General features: G+C 48.7%; 3 protein-coding genes across 7 annotated transcripts in view; 2 read left to right on the top strand and 1 right to left on the bottom strand.

Moving 5' to 3' along the window:
* The window catches only part of LOC106752314 (homeobox protein PKNOX2-like), a 10,493-nt gene extending 3,961 nt beyond the window's left edge, over nt 1-6,532 (bottom strand). The window contains exons 1-8 of one of the 5 annotated variants that reach the window (XM_014633928.1): nt 6,131-6,532; nt 3,823-3,944; nt 3,268-3,639; nt 2,227-2,427; nt 1,731-2,022; nt 1,421-1,555; nt 1,013-1,215; nt 621-912 (exon numbers count right to left, since the gene is read on the bottom strand). In XM_014633928.1, the coding sequence (XP_014489414.1) occupies nt 621-912; nt 1,013-1,215; nt 1,421-1,555; nt 1,731-2,022; nt 2,227-2,427; nt 3,268-3,618 (1,474 nt within the window). In that variant the 5' untranslated portion in view covers nt 3,619-3,639; nt 3,823-3,944; nt 6,131-6,532. Of the gene's footprint in view, nt 913-1,012; nt 1,216-1,420; nt 1,556-1,730; nt 2,023-2,226; nt 2,428-3,267; nt 3,640-3,822; nt 3,945-5,854; nt 5,965-6,130 lie in introns of those variants that run through there. The other 4 variants (XM_014633926.1, XM_014633929.1, XM_014633927.1 and 1 more) reach the window with 4 other exon arrangements.
* Nucleotides 6,533-7,358: 826 nt separating this feature from the next.
* LOC106752265 (leucine-rich repeat neuronal protein 2-like) lies at nt 7,359-10,699 on the top strand. Its single transcript, XM_014633835.1, has 6 exons — nt 7,359-7,521; nt 7,701-7,975; nt 8,734-8,993; nt 9,114-9,405; nt 9,499-9,660; nt 9,827-10,699. Exons 1-6 carry the CDS (start codon nt 7,359-7,361, stop codon nt 10,151-10,153), a joined length of 1,479 nt encoding a protein of 492 aa, XP_014489321.1. The 3' UTR covers nt 10,154-10,699.
* Nucleotides 10,700-13,087: 2,388 nt separating this feature from the next.
* On the top strand, nt 13,088-17,885 carry LOC106752284 (brain-specific homeobox protein homolog). Its single transcript, XM_014633861.1, has 3 exons — nt 13,088-13,438; nt 14,873-15,107; nt 17,243-17,885. The coding sequence occupies exons 1-3, from the start codon at nt 13,088-13,090 to the stop codon at nt 17,605-17,607; spliced, it is 951 nt and encodes a 316-aa protein (XP_014489347.1). The 3' UTR covers nt 17,608-17,885.
* The last annotated feature ends 601 nt before the right edge of the window (nt 17,886-18,486 follow it).

Raw genomic sequence — 18,486 nt, 5'->3', positions numbered from 1 at the left:
TTTTTTTACATATATTATACGCGTGTCACATAAATAACAGTTCACAACAGACACAATTTCGCGTCTTGTCTTACAAGTGGTACAACTAAACTAGTAAAAAGATCATAATTCCAAGGAAAAGAAAGCTCGGATTCATCTTCACTATTCGCGCGTTCACTTAAAAATTTGTCGTCGAAAAATAAATAACATTTCTCGTAGCTTAATGCAAACGTATATTTTTTCCCTTTGTTTTAGAGTTAGATGTATTTAAGTTAAGCTGCTCTTTCTAGTACCTATTCAATCTCAGTTCTCGTCTCTGACTCGTTAAGTCAATATATGGGTAATGAGCCAAGGTGAAAGAAAGAAAAAAAGGGTCTAAACGGCTATCATCATCATGAAAAAGCTGACGGTCGCGTAGCTGACGGATGGTCAGAGTGTCGAATGATCAGAGAGCGTGATAACCTCTACCCACGTGTTCTTAACTCTCGCGCGATTAATTACGTATTTGACAGTTAAAGCGATAACTATTCCCGAATACCTTAATACTGTAATGAGCAACTGGATTTGAAGGTACCGTAAAGAGGTTGACGTTTCGGTGATCGACAGAGGTCAGTGAAGATCATCTTCATCGCTATCGTTACCGTCTTTCGATCTGGCGGCATCTCCCTCGCCGTCGCTGGAGCCCGAGTCACTCGCCGAATCTTCGGACTGCCAGCCCGCCTGCTGTTGCTGCTGCGGCGTCTGTTGTTGCACGGCAGCGTGCTTCGAAACCTTGTGACGTTTACCTACGCGCGGCACCGCTTCCGCGCCGGCGTCCAACATAGGCTGGAGGATACGTCGACGGGCGTTGATAAACCAATTGTTCACTTGTAACAGCGTTAAGTTCGTCTGACTGGCGATTTGACGTTTCTCGTCTTCGGTCGGGTAAGGATGCTGAAAAGAGAGTGGAAAGGCAAAAAAAAAAGAAACATACATGAATCACATGGTCGAGAGGGCATACCGCGATGGGAAACGATCGATCTCGATTACTCACTACTAAATGCTGGAAGAGCCACGATCGCATAATTCCGGTGGCTTGTTTAGGCAAAACACCCCGCTTTTGGCGTCCCTTCCTGGCGCTACCGTGGTTACTTCTATGATTTCCAGAGTGATTCGAAGCTGCGTTGCCGGTGGTAGCACAACCTTCGTCCTCGTCTTCGCTCGCCGCGGGAGAAGGCGAGCCTGTAACAGTAATATCTAAACACGATCGACGTGTTCGATACAGTCGTGGTGAGTAAAGATGTATACATGCGATGTAACGGAGATTGTGTCGGAGAATAGCAAGCATTCAGATTTTTTCGGCTTTGACGGCGGAACAACGTGGCGCGCGCGCGCATGGTTATACGAATATCACGAACGAGAGAGATAGAAAGAGAGAGAGAGAGAGAGGGATGTTTCTAACCGAAATACTTTTCATCGTTAACGTTTCCACAGCCTGCGTGTTCTTTTTCACGTTCTCGCAACGCAACAAGTCCCCAATATCCAGCTTCTTCCAGATATATTCTGTCAGAGATAGTCTGCGCATAATCGACGTCATCTATAAACGGAATTATTCAGAGAAGTCGCTGCGGCCGTCAAAAGTTTCCGCGAGTTTTGCGCATTCCAATATGAGAGAAAGAAAGGGCGAGTGACAAAGAGGAAACAATCGCGCCGCGATCCTGACGAGGCGATATCCAATCTTTGGCCGACAATGCGGAAAGGACTGCACTTACCTTGACCGAGATACATATCGTTAACCGGAGCGCACGGATGCGCTCCGATCTGCGAGAGAGGCGTGCTGCCGTGTACCGCGGACGGTGAGAGCGGATCGTCGTGGTCTTGGCTACTGGGTTTGGCCGAACGTTGGACGGCGGAAGACGATCGGACCGACGACGGTTGGTCGTTACTGACGCTCTCTTCACGCGCGATCTGACTCGCGCCGTCGTTCTCCGCCAGGGAGTCCCCTCGGCTCACTCTGAATCCGTTAGCTCCCGACTCAACATCATTGCCTGTAGATGACAGCACCTGGCAAATATATGTCTCAACTAGCCGTCAGAGAGCAGGGATGGGATTCCGTAATATCTGAAGAGATGCACGGTTCGACGGGATGTTTCGAACCGTTACGATCGCGCGCATCTCTTCGACTATGAGGATATCTACGCTGGTAAAGGGGGATAGACAGGCCTGGGAGAGCCTCGCTTGTATCGGCTGATCGGACAAACGTCTAACCTGCAACGGACTGCTGCCATTGCTCCCGCTCGACGGACCCATGTCGTGTCCATGGTGGCTGTAGTCGCTGCGCAGCAAGTTCTCGCTCTGCATCTTGCCCTTCAAACACGTGATGTACCTGTTGCAGAAGTCCTTGCACAACTCCTGTACCTTCTCCAACTCCAGCAGATGGATGCGAAGCACCTGTATCGCCTTGATCATCTGCAATGTCCGCGAGAAAAGTGAGGGTGACGCAGTCTTGTTAGCCGATCGTCTTTTCTCGCGCTCTCTCTCTCTCTCTCTCTCTCTCGTTCGTTTGTTCCCGTTCGTCACATCGATTTCACGTGTCGATAAGAAGGATATAAGAGAGAGAACAGAGCCTACTTTAAACCTTCTGTGATTCACGACGGGCTGAAATAGCTTCTCATTTATAATTTTACGCAAGATACCTGTGTAATAATTTGTAAATATTTATACACAAGGTGTCCCGGAAGTTTTTGACGAAGCAGCTGTATGTAGGTGGAACAACGGATTAAATTTCAGTAGAAAAGTCCTCTAACATTTTGTAAAATTTTATTAATTAGTTATTAATTATTGAAAATGGTCATGTATAGAAGTTTCTTTAATTAATAATTCAAAAACTTGCATATTATTTGCAAAATGACTCATAATGACATAGAACTTTTTTTGTTTAGAGTGACATAATCTACAAGTATACGACAGCTGTTGCATCTAGCGACAAGGTTCGAGGTTCAAGGTTTGATATATCGATGATGAATACAACGTTGTCATATACTTGTAGAAGCTATTCTGATGAAAAAAAAAACCTTTACAACACGTAAATTTTTTAATTTATTAATTAAAGAAGCATCTACATATGGCTATTTTTACTGCGTACAAACGAGCGATATGTGCCAAAAATTACCGGACACTCTGTATATGTGATTCTAACCGGTCAAATATTTTTTTCACACACACGATAGAATTCTGCGACAGGATGCAGATAATCTCAAGCAGGCGCTATACCGGGGAAGGGGGGAAAAAGAAAGAACTCTGTCTTACCAAACCGTCAATCTCGGGGTCATTGATCAGGAAGGGTTTTCGGTCTCTTTCTTGGTGTTGGACGAAGGCCTGTATATCCATGTTGAAGCTTTCGGATGTGGAGTTGTCCGAGCTCTGGGTCGCCTGCTCGCATCTTTCAAAGAGTAACGCCAACAACGGAAAGAGCGGATGTTTGTATACGGCCCTCTTGTCAGCCTCGAACTGAGCCTGATCCTGATGAGTCGTATAGTCCGCGACCCCGCTGGCAGGGTCCTGATCGTATCCAGGAGTCACCATCGCTAGCGCAACGGCGGTGTTACCTTCTTGCATCCTGCGGCAACATTTGTTTTCCTTTTTGTGTCCATACGTCATCAGTCACTTGCATTCTAACATCTAGACGATATTTCAGGACAAATACTTGATTCAGCTTCTTGAGTTGGCGCCGTGTCCTTCGGCTCACGAAACGTCGGAAACAAATCCGTGTAGGACGCGGCGCTAACCCGAAAGGGAGCCCTAAATTAAAAGTATCTAAACGACACTGCAATTATTGTGTCTTCAGAGCGAGGTCTCACTCACCTATCATTCCTCCTTGGCAATCTCCATTCTCGTTCGGATAATCCGCGCTTCGAAGAGCCGGTGGTGTTGCTTTTACTCAAACGCTCGCCGGCTCAAAATCCGCTTTAATCCGTTGGTGCGCACTGGGGAAAAGGTAAAAATCATTGTCGCAGATCAAACGAATCGCGGATTGTTCGACACGATGATATTCGTCGATTTATTCGAGAGAGAGAGAGCCGCTCTAATTTCCGTTCACGAGCGATGCGCTCCGTGAAATTCGAGAGAAGCGGGAGAAACGAAGAGCGAAGGAAAAGAAAATATGAGGAAACCGAAAGAGAGAAGCTGCTGTCGCGTCGCGCCAACAATCGAACGATGCGGCACCGCATTTAAATGTCATCATTAGACGGTATCGGCGCTATCGGCGCTAGGGCTTCCATCGATTTCGAGCGTATCTCCCTTTCGACATGAATAATAAATAAAGGCTCTCTCGAAAGTCCAGAGAAATAACCCGCGAAGGATGCCGCATGGGTTTCGTCCGCGCGCGTTTCGCCAGCGCGCTTCCCGGGAGAGCGTGCGAGACGATATTCGAGCATCCTCGCGAGATTGAACGCCTGCGGAACGGAGAAGCGCAACAACGTTTGAAGATTTGCGAAATTAGCGAGAGCAAGCATTCATCTCGAACGAGGGAATCATATTCGTCGCAAGTAGCCGTCGGACGTCTCGTCGCGTTCTTAATTAGACTTTAATTAGATTCTTTCTTGCATAGTAAATTCAATCACCTTGCGTTAAACCGGATCGGTGCACATTAAAGCCCGCTGCACACAAAGTATCCAAATACAATGCATACATAAAAAAGTACTTTGCCGATGAGAAATAATGAATATACATCCCGCTAAATAATGCGACAATATCATTATCAGGTGTTTAATCGTTTCAACCGTGTTTTTTCATTTAAATAACCGCTTCGTGTTACTGCAGCCTTCGGCGTGCACCAATCCGGTGCAGTGCGGGTGATCGGATTTGCCGTTAGAATTCTCAAACATTGAAATTCGATCGTATCGCCGAGACGACGTTCGAGCGGGAAGGCCGCGAGAACGAGAATACGAAGTGACATTCGTTGCATGCGCATTATCTATAGGAGCAATTATAAGTATCATAACGTGCGAGCGAGAGAGAGATAGAGAGAGATCGAAGGCCGCCGGAGCAAAGAGCAGGAAAGGCGAAGTACGAATGACGTTCGTGCTATTAGCTCGAAATAATTATTATTAATTGCGCGACACACGTGTTTATCGCGCTGATAAACGCGGTGAAAGAAAAGAAAAAATACGGCATGCACACCGGCGGCACTGTTTACTAGCCGTCGATCATCCAAGTGTTAACCTGCGCTCTCTCTCGCCGCCGCGCACAAAAACTGCGCTCCAAAACACGCCCTACGCTGTTGTGCGCTCGTCCGTCGCGAGTCCCGTCCATGTCGACCGCGCCTCCTCCTCTCTTTCGCTTCTTTCTGTCATTCCATAACATTCGATAACGGATCGAATGATCGCTACTCCACACATATACACACACACGCTCACGTGTACACGAGTATGTGTGCATGAAGAAAAAGATTGTCGCGAGAGGAACTCAACGACGTACGCGGAGGACGCGCGGTGCCCCCGACGATAATTGTCGCGGAAATAGTCGGGGAGACAAGAGACCGATGAGGCAACACGCGCTCGTAAATAAACTCTGAAATGTTATCAGCTGATCGCGCAAAACGGGATATCTCTCTCGTGTCGTACATTGGCGCGAACCGCCCGTCCCTCGTATCGTTACGTGACACCTGTTCTCACGCCTTCGAAATTGGCCATGCGAGGCGATCGGACTATTTTAAACGCTCGATCCAGCGTCCGACGTCGAGCTCGACTTTTTCGCGTAAAAATGTCGGACGACGCACGATGCGGAAAAAGAGAGGGAGAGAGACTCTCTCGCGATAGCCGAATTCGGCGTGCGTTCGCCGAGATTTCGAAACTCGATCCGCCGCGACCGAGCGCAAACAACGAAGGGCACTTACGGCCGCGACTACGCGAACCCGGGGAACGCGCGACTCGAACGGCATCGCGGCGTTCTCTCGCGCGGATCCACGAGGACGCGTGCGATCCGATCGTCGTCCGAAGAAAAATGGGCGTTCACTCGTATATAGGCTCGCGCGCAGAGACTGGCGGCGAACCTAACCTCAATTGCGCGGACGGAACGCGGGGAGCGAGACGTCGGTGAGAAATATCGTTCGAGAGAGCACTCTCCGTTCGGCTTCGCGGCCCTCTCTCGAGCTCGACGTTGGCTCTCTTACCGGTTATCGTGATCCTGTGTGGCACCTTGGCGCGCGACACCTTGCTACGACGAGGCCGTTCCACTCGTTTTATTTTGTCAGGACTTTTCGGTGCGATCGAACCGTCATAGCCGAATGCGACCATCGGAAGCGGCGAGCCGTATTTCTCGCGCACGTGTCCAAGAACGCGCCGTCTCCACCGCGATAACACGTCGAATTTGCCGATACCGCCGGCGTACGCTCGTCAACCCGCTCGTCGCACCGCGATCCGCAACTCTGTTTACCACTCGTTCACGTAGCCGATAAATTTAAGTAATCGGACATTTTTCAACGCGCGACCGTCTGCCCCCGTCTACTCCTTCCACTGTCTCGTCTTTTGTGACGTCATCGATTCAATACTTTTCGCGAAGGTTTCTCGCCGCCGCGGTGGCGGCGGTGGTGGCGGCGGTGGCGCGCGTTCGCACGCTCCTCCGCCAGATGTAGCGCCGTGCTTCTTTCTCGCCCGGCCCCCTCTCGCTCGCCGTCTCGTCCGCCAGGTGGCGCCGGCCGTACCGGTTCGCGTCGCCGCCATAGTAAATATCGCTCGGCGATTCAAGCGGCCGCTTCGAAATCCTTCGCTGCGACACACATGTCTACGTAATGACGTTTCCTCCACGGCGGACTAGAGTCTACTTTTTATTCAGGAAATCCTTTTTACGACGTTCGTTGATTCAACGATCATTGCTCTCGATACACGTCTATCGATATGATTCATCGGGCTGTATAAACCATGTTCGGCGGTCTGGGAGTGCACACGCGCCCTCGAGTTCGTTGCTGAACCAGCTTGTTTCGACCGTACTGTCTCGGCAATACGCAATATTTCGCAAACCACATCGTACAATCGAATACTGGTGTTGGGGACGAAACTCTTGGAGTCATTGCTGAGGAGAAGAGAGGGTATATCGGGCTGTATATTTTGTCATGCACATACTCACGCACGCACACGTGCGCGCAAATGTGAAGATATTACCAAATATCAGTCTGTTGTTACGAGAGCTAAAATATCGCTTCACGATTTTAGATATTATCGGCGAGATGAGAACACCGGCACTTTGCTCACCTACCTCGAACGATGAGTAATTGCGATGAGCGAGGCTGTAATCTTATCGCTGTATTTTGTTATCATGTACGAGAAGTCGCGATGATACTGCCAGGCTAAATCGAGCTAACGCCGCGAGTAAGCTTACAGTTGATGTATCGCCGTGCCAGGATGATTCTCCGAGTATTATTCCCTTTGCTCACGATATTCCTTCTCGCGGGGTGTGATACGAATAGCAGCTTGCCACTTGATATCGTAGACACGCATCTACCTACGGATCGTACGATCGAGGAAACGGGCAGACCGAGTTTGTGCACTGTGTGCAATTGTACAGGTAGCCAGAGTAAAATTATCATCACCTCGATCGAGGAGACTCGATGTCTTTCGCAAAGCGACGCTTAACAAATTCATGTTCGCTAAGGTGCTAAATAATACGCGGGAAGCCTTCTCGGAAAGATATAACGTAACGACTGTTGAAAATGGTGTTAACAAAAACTCCCTAAACATCTTTAGATCGCTACGTAAACTGTAGCAACCGTGCCCTGGAAAATCACTTCAACAATAGCCAATGGTCGGACATCAAGGCGGCAAAGGAGATTTCGTTCGAGGGTAATCTCTTGGTACATGTCACGCCTTTCCCGAAGATAATCGTCGAACGATTAATCCTGCGAAAAAATCGCATCGCCGTGATCGACTATAGCGCCTTCAAAGAGCTCGTTAATCTCACTGAGTTAGACCTGAGTTACAATCAGCTCACGTCGCAACGACTGCAGCCGCATGTTTTCGAGGTAACGAAATACCGATGTAAGTTGGCCCGTGCAATTGCAATATCGTCCACACAAAGAGGCGCAAGCGCCTGTGTTCTCATCGATCGTGAATCATCGATCAACAAGAAATTCCAGCATTTCGTAATTCCGGTTATTTAATCAATGACTGATAATCTCGAGTTTCGTTAATCAAATATATAATTGTCCGTGACAGTAGAATTCTTAGGCCGCGGTCCGATTCACGCTTATAGCTTTGTAAGCGTCATTCTATCTTTGTTGTTCATTAAGTGCCAAAGATAGAACGACGCTTACAACTGTAATGCATGAATTGGATGGCAGTTTTAGTTTCTTCGTCTGATTTTATCTTAACTATGAAAGATGATACTATCTTAACTTAGGAAAGATGAAGCAACGAAATCGCTTTTCGAGGAAGAACAACTCTCTCGGCTTCGTAGAATGGATTCGAACAAGTATGCAATACGCTACACGTACGGTTATGCGGTACGCCACTGTGAAATCGATAGATATAGAACTCGTACGTTCTAGATGATAATAGAACAAACCAACAGATGTTGATGCTTAATATTTTCTTCAGATAAACTTATCAGCTTATTTATTTAAATCGTTAAAGATTTTTTATCTTACAGCAAATAATATAAAACGAAGAGATATCAAGAAACAATATCATCTTTCTCTCTTTCATTCACGTTAATCTATTTTATTTATCTGTCGGTTGCTATTTTACGCGAGGGAAATTAATATATTTCCGAACGTTTCAGGGCAAGTTCTCGCCAGAAGCGTACGAGCCTCTGTCGAACCTGAAAACCTTGAATCTGGCTGGTAATTCACTCCATTGGCTGCATCAGAGTCTATTCGAGCACCTTGCCAGCTTGAAGGTGTTGAATCTCTCTGAGAATCCTTTCATTATGTTCGATTATCGTACGTCCATAGCGATCAGTAGCTTATCGTACTTAGAGGAATTGGACATCAGCTATTGCAGTTTAAAGGAATTGCCAAAGATTCAGTTTCATACCGCCAAGTAAGAAGCCACGGACAAATAAAATATTACAATTTCGTTCGGTTCTCTGAACCCGAGTTACGGTAAAGCGCGTGCAAAACTGCGTTCCTGTTGACCGCGCGTATTTCCCCGTCGATTTAGATACTTGAAGAAGTTGAACTTGGCCGGCAATTCACTTGTTTACGTGCCCACGTCTTTGGAAGGAGCCGAGGCACTGGAATGTCTTCGTCTGGATGACAATCCGATAAAGGTGATCGATCACACGAACGCTTTCCCGAATTTGACGAACTTGAGGGAAGTCAGTTTGTGCTACATGCAGAATCTAACGGCGATCGAGAACGGCGGGTTGTCGAAGCTGGTCAATCTGGAAAATCTCTACGTGCAAAATTGTCCGAAATTACAGCAGATCGATGATTACGCATTGGGATATCAGGTACAACAGACTCGGCGATACATATGCGTATATAATCGATACACAATTACACAGCGAGAGAATCACGGTATAAAAATCACGGTGAATTCGCAGAATCTCGAGGGCGGCGCAACGTGGCCGCCGTTAAAGAAACTGATCATATCAGATAACGCTCTTCGATATTTGCCGGCCATGCTCGTAGGCAGATGGGACAAACTCGAAGAATTGGATCTGATGAACAACGAATGGAGCTGCGATTGCAATAATCAATTTCTGGTAAGTTGCGGCAATCACGGGGACGCGCGCGATCGGAAGCGCGCGCACACAATCGGCGAAGAGAGATTTTTATCGAAGCTATAACGCAGCTCGCGAGCAAGCTACACGTTCGACGAGTTTCGTACGCTCACTGCGAGCAAGTAACAAGCGCGCGTCCTCCCTGTAGGTCGGCATTTTGCTGCCGCAATACGGCAAGCGACTGATGGGAGACGAGGTCGGTCAGCTCACCTGTTCCGCACCGCCGGAACACGAGGGGAGGAACCTCACGTCCTTGACCAACTGGCATCTACGCTGCTTGGATTTGTACAACGCACGACCGGAGAGAGACGCCGCGATACTCGTGGGTATGATGATCGGCCTCCTCATAGCGATCCCGGTTGCCATGGCGTTCTTCGTGTTGTGGCGGCGCGGCTTCTTCTTTTGTGGCTCGCAGAGTCCCGCCAGCTTCTCCCGTGCCTTTTACAAGCGTGCGTCCAACGACGACGACATTTAATCGTTATTAACGGTAGTGTGTTAGTCATCACAAATACTTGATATCACACTTGATCACCATCACATCGCCGAGGAACGAACGAGTTTGTATTTATCGTCGAGTCGCAACGGAAAGCCACCCTAGCATGCTGCATCTGTTTAATCTAAACGCTTCGAGTATGTATATTTTTGTTTATTCGTTACGTTTTACTAATCCGTTGCGATTCGGGCTGTCGTCTCTTTCCAGCCGGTCCGCACGAATTCGCTCACCGAACAACACTTTCTCAATTGTATGCTCATTTTAACATCGCAGCGTTCAAGCAACGAAACAACGCGCGTACATTTGTACCGCGTTTCATTGAAGTACATTGTATTCAGTACAATGTACATTCAGTACATTGAAATACTTAAATTTAGCGTCAGTGTACAAAGGACGATTTTGCGACAGGATCGGCTGGCTGGAAGAACGAGACGCCGACGTCGCAGAGGATTAAGATATCACAACTCACCACCGAGGGGGCGATTTTTTGTCTTAATGAGCATTAACCGAATGTAGATGGATGGTACATCGCGTGCCACGTAGTATACACGACGTATTACGGCTCCAATAATAAAGAACTCGAAAATTAACGTGCGTCGCTTGCCCTCTCTCGCCTAACGAGTCCCCGGAGGATTCATCGCCGATGCCATCGTAGAACGTTTTTGAGCGCGTCGAAACCCCGGACGATGGATTTTCGGCTTTATAAGCGAGCCGGAGGGCGGCTCTGGTAAATGCGTCGAGGGAGCGAGGCGAGACGAGGCGAGGCGAGGTGACGCCGAGCGACGCGACGCAGGCGGACGGACGGATGGACACGCGCCGGTAACGCAATTACCGCGACGTTAATTTACTCAATAATCGCAGAAGCAACCCCGTCTAAATGTCGGCACGCGTCCCTCGACCCTAATCATAGCCGGCCGTCGTAGTTTCATACAGACAGATCTCTGACGTCGTCGGTGATTCGAAAAGCCATTGAGATTAACCGAAATACTCTATCGTTCGACCGGAGATCATCCCCCCCCCTCTCTCTCTCTCTATCTTTCTCTCTCTCTGTCTGTCTGTCTATCTATCTCTCTCGCTTCCTTTTTATTTTCTTTCTTATTTTTATCAATTGTATTGCACTTCGTTATCTGTGAGAGATAATGAAAGATAATGAAAGTGTGACATATCTGCGTGAGACGCAATTATTTGATAGAATACGTTTATAGCGAGTGTACGCGCGCTCCTCGATTAAATCCACGTCGGGCCGGTTGCTCTGTCTATCACCTATGGACCGGGAGAGAGGGGGGAGGGGGAGGTATGGATGGTTAGGTGCGTTACACGCGTGTACCGCCATTTGGAAAGCGCGCGCGCCGTGTACATGATCCGATAAGTAATTTAATCTCGCGTTTCTGCTCGTCCTCCCTTCGAAGATTCAATACCGACGCGGCTCGACGCGGCATATCGACCATAGGAGCGGAAAACCCGACTCGACGCTCGACGACGACGACGACGATGCACACTCCAAAGAGATACGATCGAACGGACATGAAGCGATTCGCGCAAAACATCGCGCACGCGAACAAGAACATCGGCTTTTCCCGACCGGGTTGTTCCCCCCATCGTCGTTACCGTCCAGGATAAGAGGAGTTGCCGCAATGAAGGACGTTATCCGCGCGAAGGACGCACGAATCGCTCTTGAATGGAATGTTATACTTCTCGCGACCGCGTCGCGAACCCGTCGCGCTCGGTGGTATAACGCGGATGGCTATATCAGCGGGAGTAAGGGTTTTCAGGACGTACTCTCTTATACACACACACGCGCGCGTACACATGCACGCTCATATATCCGTACCATTATTATCCTACGTGCGAGAGCGCGGCGGCAGAATGGAGAGAGAATCGCAGATATACAGAAAGATCCGTCCCTCCTCCGCCGTCGCCACCGCCTCCGCCTCCACCGTCGCCGTCGCCTCCGCTTCCCGTCCTCTCAGTTACGGTACGTAGCGGAGGATACATGAATACCCGAGCGCGCGTGTCCATGGAAACGAATGACGAGGACCCGCCCAGGGACGAACGCGGAACCAACCCAGGCGACGGCGAGCGTCGCGACGCCGGCCAATGCGGACGCCAGGCCGGCCTTGGATAGTCGTCGGTAGTGCGCTACCCTTCTTCGACATGGTACCAGCTACTACAGCGGGCAGGGAGGGGCTGCCGATGATCGCGCGCACGGGGGGTTGAATCGCCCTGAATCGCGCGCACCGATACTCCCTAAAACGTCGGTGAACGACGGCGAACGACGGTGAACGACGACGACGACGACGACGCCGCCGCCGCCGCCGCCGCCGCCGACGCCGCCGCGTCCTCGCGACTTACGTCCATCAAACGTCGCGCGATCCGCGGCGATCAATTCGATTTCATCGGGACGCTCGTGAGGATAAACGTTGCTCGACAACCTTAGCCTCCCTTGGCCTGAGGGAGGCTATTTTTCAATTTATTCACTTTACGTTAACGCGTAACGAGAACAAAGTGACCCGAGAGTGACGCGACCTTCTTTTCGCGAGTCGAGCGCGAGTTTCATCGCCCCGGACGCGGTATTCCGCGATACCCACGGTCGGCCGCGTACGTGCCCATAAATGTGAACAGAGGAAAAGAGAGAAGACTCTTGCGCGCGCGCGGAGAGGAAGAGAGAGAAAGAGAATATCACCGTTTCGCGCTCTTCTCCTCGCGAGGAAGAAGCTACTCTCCGTGGTGATGCAAGGTCCTTCTCGCGCATTCTCGAGCTTCCGAGGAGGACGACTCTGAAGAGCCCCGTGAGGAAGCGTGAGATCGTTCGATCCGTGACGACTCCGCCAAGGATGTAACACCACGTCGGACTTCCGTGTCTCGGACGTCTCGCGTAAACGTGTCTCGCAGCGTCGCGCGTCGAGCGAGAAAAAGATGCAGTCCACCTGCCAACAGCAACAAGCTCAGCCAGGTCAGAACGGTACCTCCGCCAGCAGGACGTCGTTCCTCATCGAAGATATCCTTAGTCGCGGCACCGTCACGCCGCATTCGCACCACCATCAGTTGCATCATCAGCACTTGACGTCGACCACCCCCGGGCACGGACAGCATCATCAGTACCAGCAGTTCGCCAGTCTGCTACCCGGCTATCCTACGGCGCCGCCCGCCGCTGCGGCCTTCTTCTTGGGACCGCTTTTTGGCAGCACTGGCATGGGGGTCGGTGTGGTGCCGGGGGTCGGCGAGCTGGCAGCCTTGAAACATTGCCGACGACGAAAAGCTCGTACCGTAAGCGCATATTCTTTCATATTCGCGAAAACCCCGCCTTCGACGCGGCCTGTCGTCTTCCGAAAGCTTATTGCGCGTGGTTCCTTCGAATTTGTAACATTTCATTGATCGTATCGTGACCTTGATTTGATCACACTGACTCTTAATTTGATCGTATAGTCGTTTACCGAAACAAAGTGTCCTGTACAGTCGGCGTCATATGTGATGTATCATTCCCTAGACGGAAAATTGCGTTACTCGCAGTGTTATATGTAACCTGTACGGTTGAAAATCGCACAAGCATAGTGCATAACTCTAATTATAATGATAGGGCGTTTTAATGGCTCTAATGTTAACGGTTTTGACCTTACCTGTACGCCGAGAAGAATCCTAAAATTATAGTCCGATCTTACACCTCATCCGAAAAAGATGAACTGAAAGGTTCACGAAACGTCGGAAACAAATTCATGAAAAATGCGGCGCTAACTCGGAAGCCAAATCCAAGTATCTATCCGCGAAATCTAAAGAATCTAACCCAAAAATTGGCAGTAACAATATGTATATAAGGTTATTATCACTGATACTATATAATAATACTTACTACACTGAGAAAAAAGCGGTTGGATCGACAAAATCGGCGGTCACTTTCATTTAAAAGAATTTTGTGTACGCTGAACAAATTACGTGTTGGCGCAACAATGTATCACGTTGATATAGTTGCTGATCAAAACGCGATCGTTGAATCAACTGGTAACTCATTACAGCAACTATATAATTCGTTCAGTGGAACGTTGTGCTTGAAAAAATTCGTTTAAGCAAAATTTCGTAGATTCTATTACTGTTTTTTGTCAGTGTTGAAAAATGCTTTTCCGACTCTAATTTCTTCACTTGCGCGATTATAATTACAAATACCGACATTTTTTCCCCACTGTATATACGTAAGGCTGAAAATTGTGTAATTTTTAATCCAGAGAATAGTACAGCACATATGACGCCGACTGCACACCGAATCTAAGATCGAATCACGCAAGTTGAAATCACCGACTTATATGATCGATTTATGTGACCAACACTATGTATAAACTCTTTTTACGAGTCGACACAGAGTGGACGACAGTACAAACAGTGACGATCTAAATACTACGATAACGGTACATAATTCAAGGCTAATGAAAGAATAATAACGTATCTAAGAGTAAGTTGGAGATATTCGCTACATGAGCCAAAAGCGTTGTGACTATGTCGTTTACCACCGTCAGACCGACTTTTTAATCCGAAATTAATTAATCCAAATGAATGGAATTAATTATTCTTGATTAATGAATAGTCTCTGCGTTAATTCTCCATCCGTACTGTTGCAAGTAATGCGGCTCACGCAAGTCCGTGTTCACAACGAAGCATTTGGTTTGGCCAGTTGAGACGAGAGACGAAAGTTTTGCTTTCCGGAACTTTCAGGTGTTCAGCGACCAGCAACTGGCGGGATTGGAGGCTAGGTTCGAGGTGCAGAGATACCTGAGCACACCCGAGAGAGTAGAGCTTGCGGCCGCGTTACATCTGTCGGAGACGCAAGTGAAAACGTGGTTCCAGAATCGGCGAATGAAGCACAAGAAGCAGCTGAGGAAACTGAACACGAGCACCGGCGGTAACGCCAATTCGGGGCAGCAATCGATCTCCGTTACATCGCCGGCTGGTAAGTAGCGCCTGTTATTTTTCTCTTTTCATCTTCCTCGGTTAAACAGCTCACGCGCGTCGCAATTCAATAAAAATATTCCATCGACGTGTCCGGACGGAGGACACGAAAATGTAAATCGCCAGTATTCGGCGATTAGCACGGCAGCGTTAAATAGCGTCGGTTTTTTTTTATTCGTATAGCGCCGCGAGAGCAGAATTTCCCGGCGCGAAATGGATTTGGAACGGTTCTAACGAGGGTTACAGCGTTATTAAATGTTCCGATAATGCTTAAAATTTACCGGCGCACCGTGTCGGATAATATGCACGCGCGACATCGCGATCACGGTATCTACGGAATTTTGCATCGACTGGTCCCCGCAACGTGCAATTACCGCTAAATACGCGTATCGACTTTTCGATAAACAGCTGCGAGCAGTATTCCCGCACCGCGAGTTCATTAACTTGGATTAATGACACTGTGTCCTAGATAAGCGATAATTTATGAATGGCTGCGCTGCTACGATGAGAAAAAAAGATAGAGAGGGACCGGGGGAGGGGGAGAGAGCGAGAGAGAGAGAGAGAGAAAGGAACGTGTACGTCACTTTTTTACGTCGAGCTTGGTGCACGCAAAATGTGTCGATCTCGAAAATAACGCGACCAATCGAACGTTTATCAGTGATGACGACAGCAACTGTATATATATATATATATATATATACATATATACATATACATATATATATGTATATATGTATGTATATATATAGATATATATATCCACACGCTACATACACACACACACACATATATATGCACGCGATGAAACATCGATATGTTAAATATACATTAATACGAAATAAAGTGTGCGCGCACCGAGTCTCCACAGGACGGTCACGGTACAGTCGGGGATTAATCGGCCATAGTTATCGGTTAATCTGCCCAGAACACGGCAGCGGAGAGGCGTGCGCGCGCGCGCGGGACGGCGCGTTATAACGTCGGTTGTCGTTAAATACTTCCCCGTTGTCACGCTAATGGACGATATCTGTATAATGCAACCAAAATACCGCTGACAATAAATTACGCAAGTTCGGCTTAACTAGCCAGACCGTAAACGTGGTTGCGTTGCGAGGAACTATAATCATTAACAGTACCTGCCTGCGTAATGGTCGCATTCCGTCGTAGATATTACCACAATCGCTCGCCAGGTAACATATATCGTGTTATATGCTGCACTACAAACTCGCGGGATCGGCCGCACCATCGCGGCGGAAAGAGATCGTCCCGGTAATAGCGATCGTTTTCGACGGAATTCCTCTTTACTTTGCGCACCGATGCGAATGTCCGGAGCTGCTTTCGGCATTTTCAATTCTCGCAATCTAGATGTTCGCATAACTTTCGAAAAAGTAAAAAAAAAAGTGATTACGCTCGTCGATCGGCACGATTGTGACATCAGACGAATAGCGCGATGGAATTCGCTTGGAAAACCTCCGATCATTTCAGTCAGAATCGATAATTGCGAATCCTAAATTGAAATCGACGACGTTTGTTTTGTTGTGTTTAGTTAAAGCCTCTTCTTCGAGATGATATCTAATTCGAGGTGTACGTACCGCGTCGTTTCGCGCGAGACGACGCGACATTTCGAACGATTTAAATGGTTTGGTCCGGTATTGCATTCGTCTGCAACGCCAAGCCGCGTTCGTCTTGGTAGACAAGATGGCTTCGTTCGGTAGGAAGGGCTAACCGAGTTACATAGACGTCTCCTTGGCAGCAAGCGAGAAGGAGGTATCGACGGAGAGGGTGGGAAGGGTGGCACATAGAAGACGAGACCGCCTCGTCGACCGTCTTTAGACTCTCGAGCGAGTTATGTAAGGAACCCGGGAGATTCGTTCCCTCCTTCGGCGCCTCTCTTTCTCTCGCTGTCTCGTTCCGACTCCCGTCTTGGTGAAAATTACTCAATTACCCGCTAAGTGCTCGGTCAGACCTACATTCTCGATTGTTCGCTCGCCACTAAGGGCTATCGCGGGCCGTCGAGATTAATTTTTTGCCAGGCCCGAAAACAAGAATGACGGAATTTCAGGGACTTTGCGCGCGATTTCATCACTCGACTCGCCATCGAGGCTTGTCTCATTACTCGATGATGGTTCGTGTTGACAGAACGGCCCGTAGACTTCTCGCTGAGCGGCGGTCGCGAGTCTCGCGCGAGCAGCGACGCGCCCGCCGATTCCGACGACGAGGACGATGACGAGATCGACGTGCTGGGCGACGAGACGCCGTCGCCGACTCCGACACCAGCCGCGACGCCGACCCCGACGCCTGCACCGACGGTCTCGACACCACCGGCGCCGACGCCTACGTCGACGCGAAGTACCACCATGCCGCCTCTGTCCAGACGCGGCACGCCACCGAGAATCCTCCACACGACGATTCATCCGCATTCCCATCCACACCCACACTCGGTCGGCTTGCATCATCAGCCGCAACACGGCCAACATTCCGCCCAACAACGTCAACATCGCTGAGGCGACACGTCGTGATAAGGACGTACCGGCCGTCTCTCTTGCAAGAATCACGGTAATCGCGTAGAGAGGAAGAGGATGATCTTACGACGACGATGTCCGCGACGATCGGCTCGGATATTCATCGGAAGTCGTCGCGCGAATTCAGCAGGGGGAAATCGCTCCGGAGTTCGGGGATCGAGAAACGTCGTTTTGCGTCTCTTTTGCGCGAGAGGTATTTATTATGAATTATAACGAAGGAAAAAAGAGGGTGGGAGAAAGCGGAGAATTGAGAGGCGATTCGCGAGATGTTGTTCGAGAAGCTGTCGATCACGGAGAGTCGCGGCAAGATCTCCTCGTTCGCTATAAACGTAAATACGGAGCCTCCGCCGCTTCCCGGTTCTCACACAAATCTACTTTTTATAGAAAAATGCAGTAATAAATATGGTGTTTGGTCTCTTGTTACTTTTTAATAGCGAAATGTAAAGATAGGCCGTGGTTTCCGTTGAGAATTAAACCGTCATGCTCTAACGCGATGTGTGTGTATGTGTATACNATATATATATATATATATATATATATGCATATATATATATATATATATATATATATGTATATATATATACACTTGCTTTCCTCCTCGATCGCTTTTTCCCCATTTTCGCCGGTGTGTCTTGCGAGTGTCTTCTTGGAGGAGTTGCAGCGAAATCGCTGCTTCTCCATCGCGCTTCTACGACGAGCATGATTCAGGAGATCGGGGTAACGCACATCGACGCTGACATTTAATTGCGTCGTGGGTCACGAGTCACGGCGCGTTCTCTCGAGTCTTCCTTCATAATCGTTTCGCTAATCGTCGACGCGACATTTCGCCACCTACCTCCGCTCCGAGACATTTTCGAGAGC

Source organism: Dinoponera quadriceps, unplaced genomic scaffold (assembly GCF_001313825.1).
Source record: "Dinoponera quadriceps isolate SergipeBrazil2010 unplaced genomic scaffold, ASM131382v1 scaffold248, whole genome shotgun sequence".
NCBI lineage: Eukaryota > Metazoa > Arthropoda > Insecta > Hymenoptera > Formicidae > Dinoponera > Dinoponera quadriceps.
The sequence above is the reverse complement of the archived record's forward strand: the minus strand, read 5'-3'. Positions and strand labels throughout refer to the sequence as shown.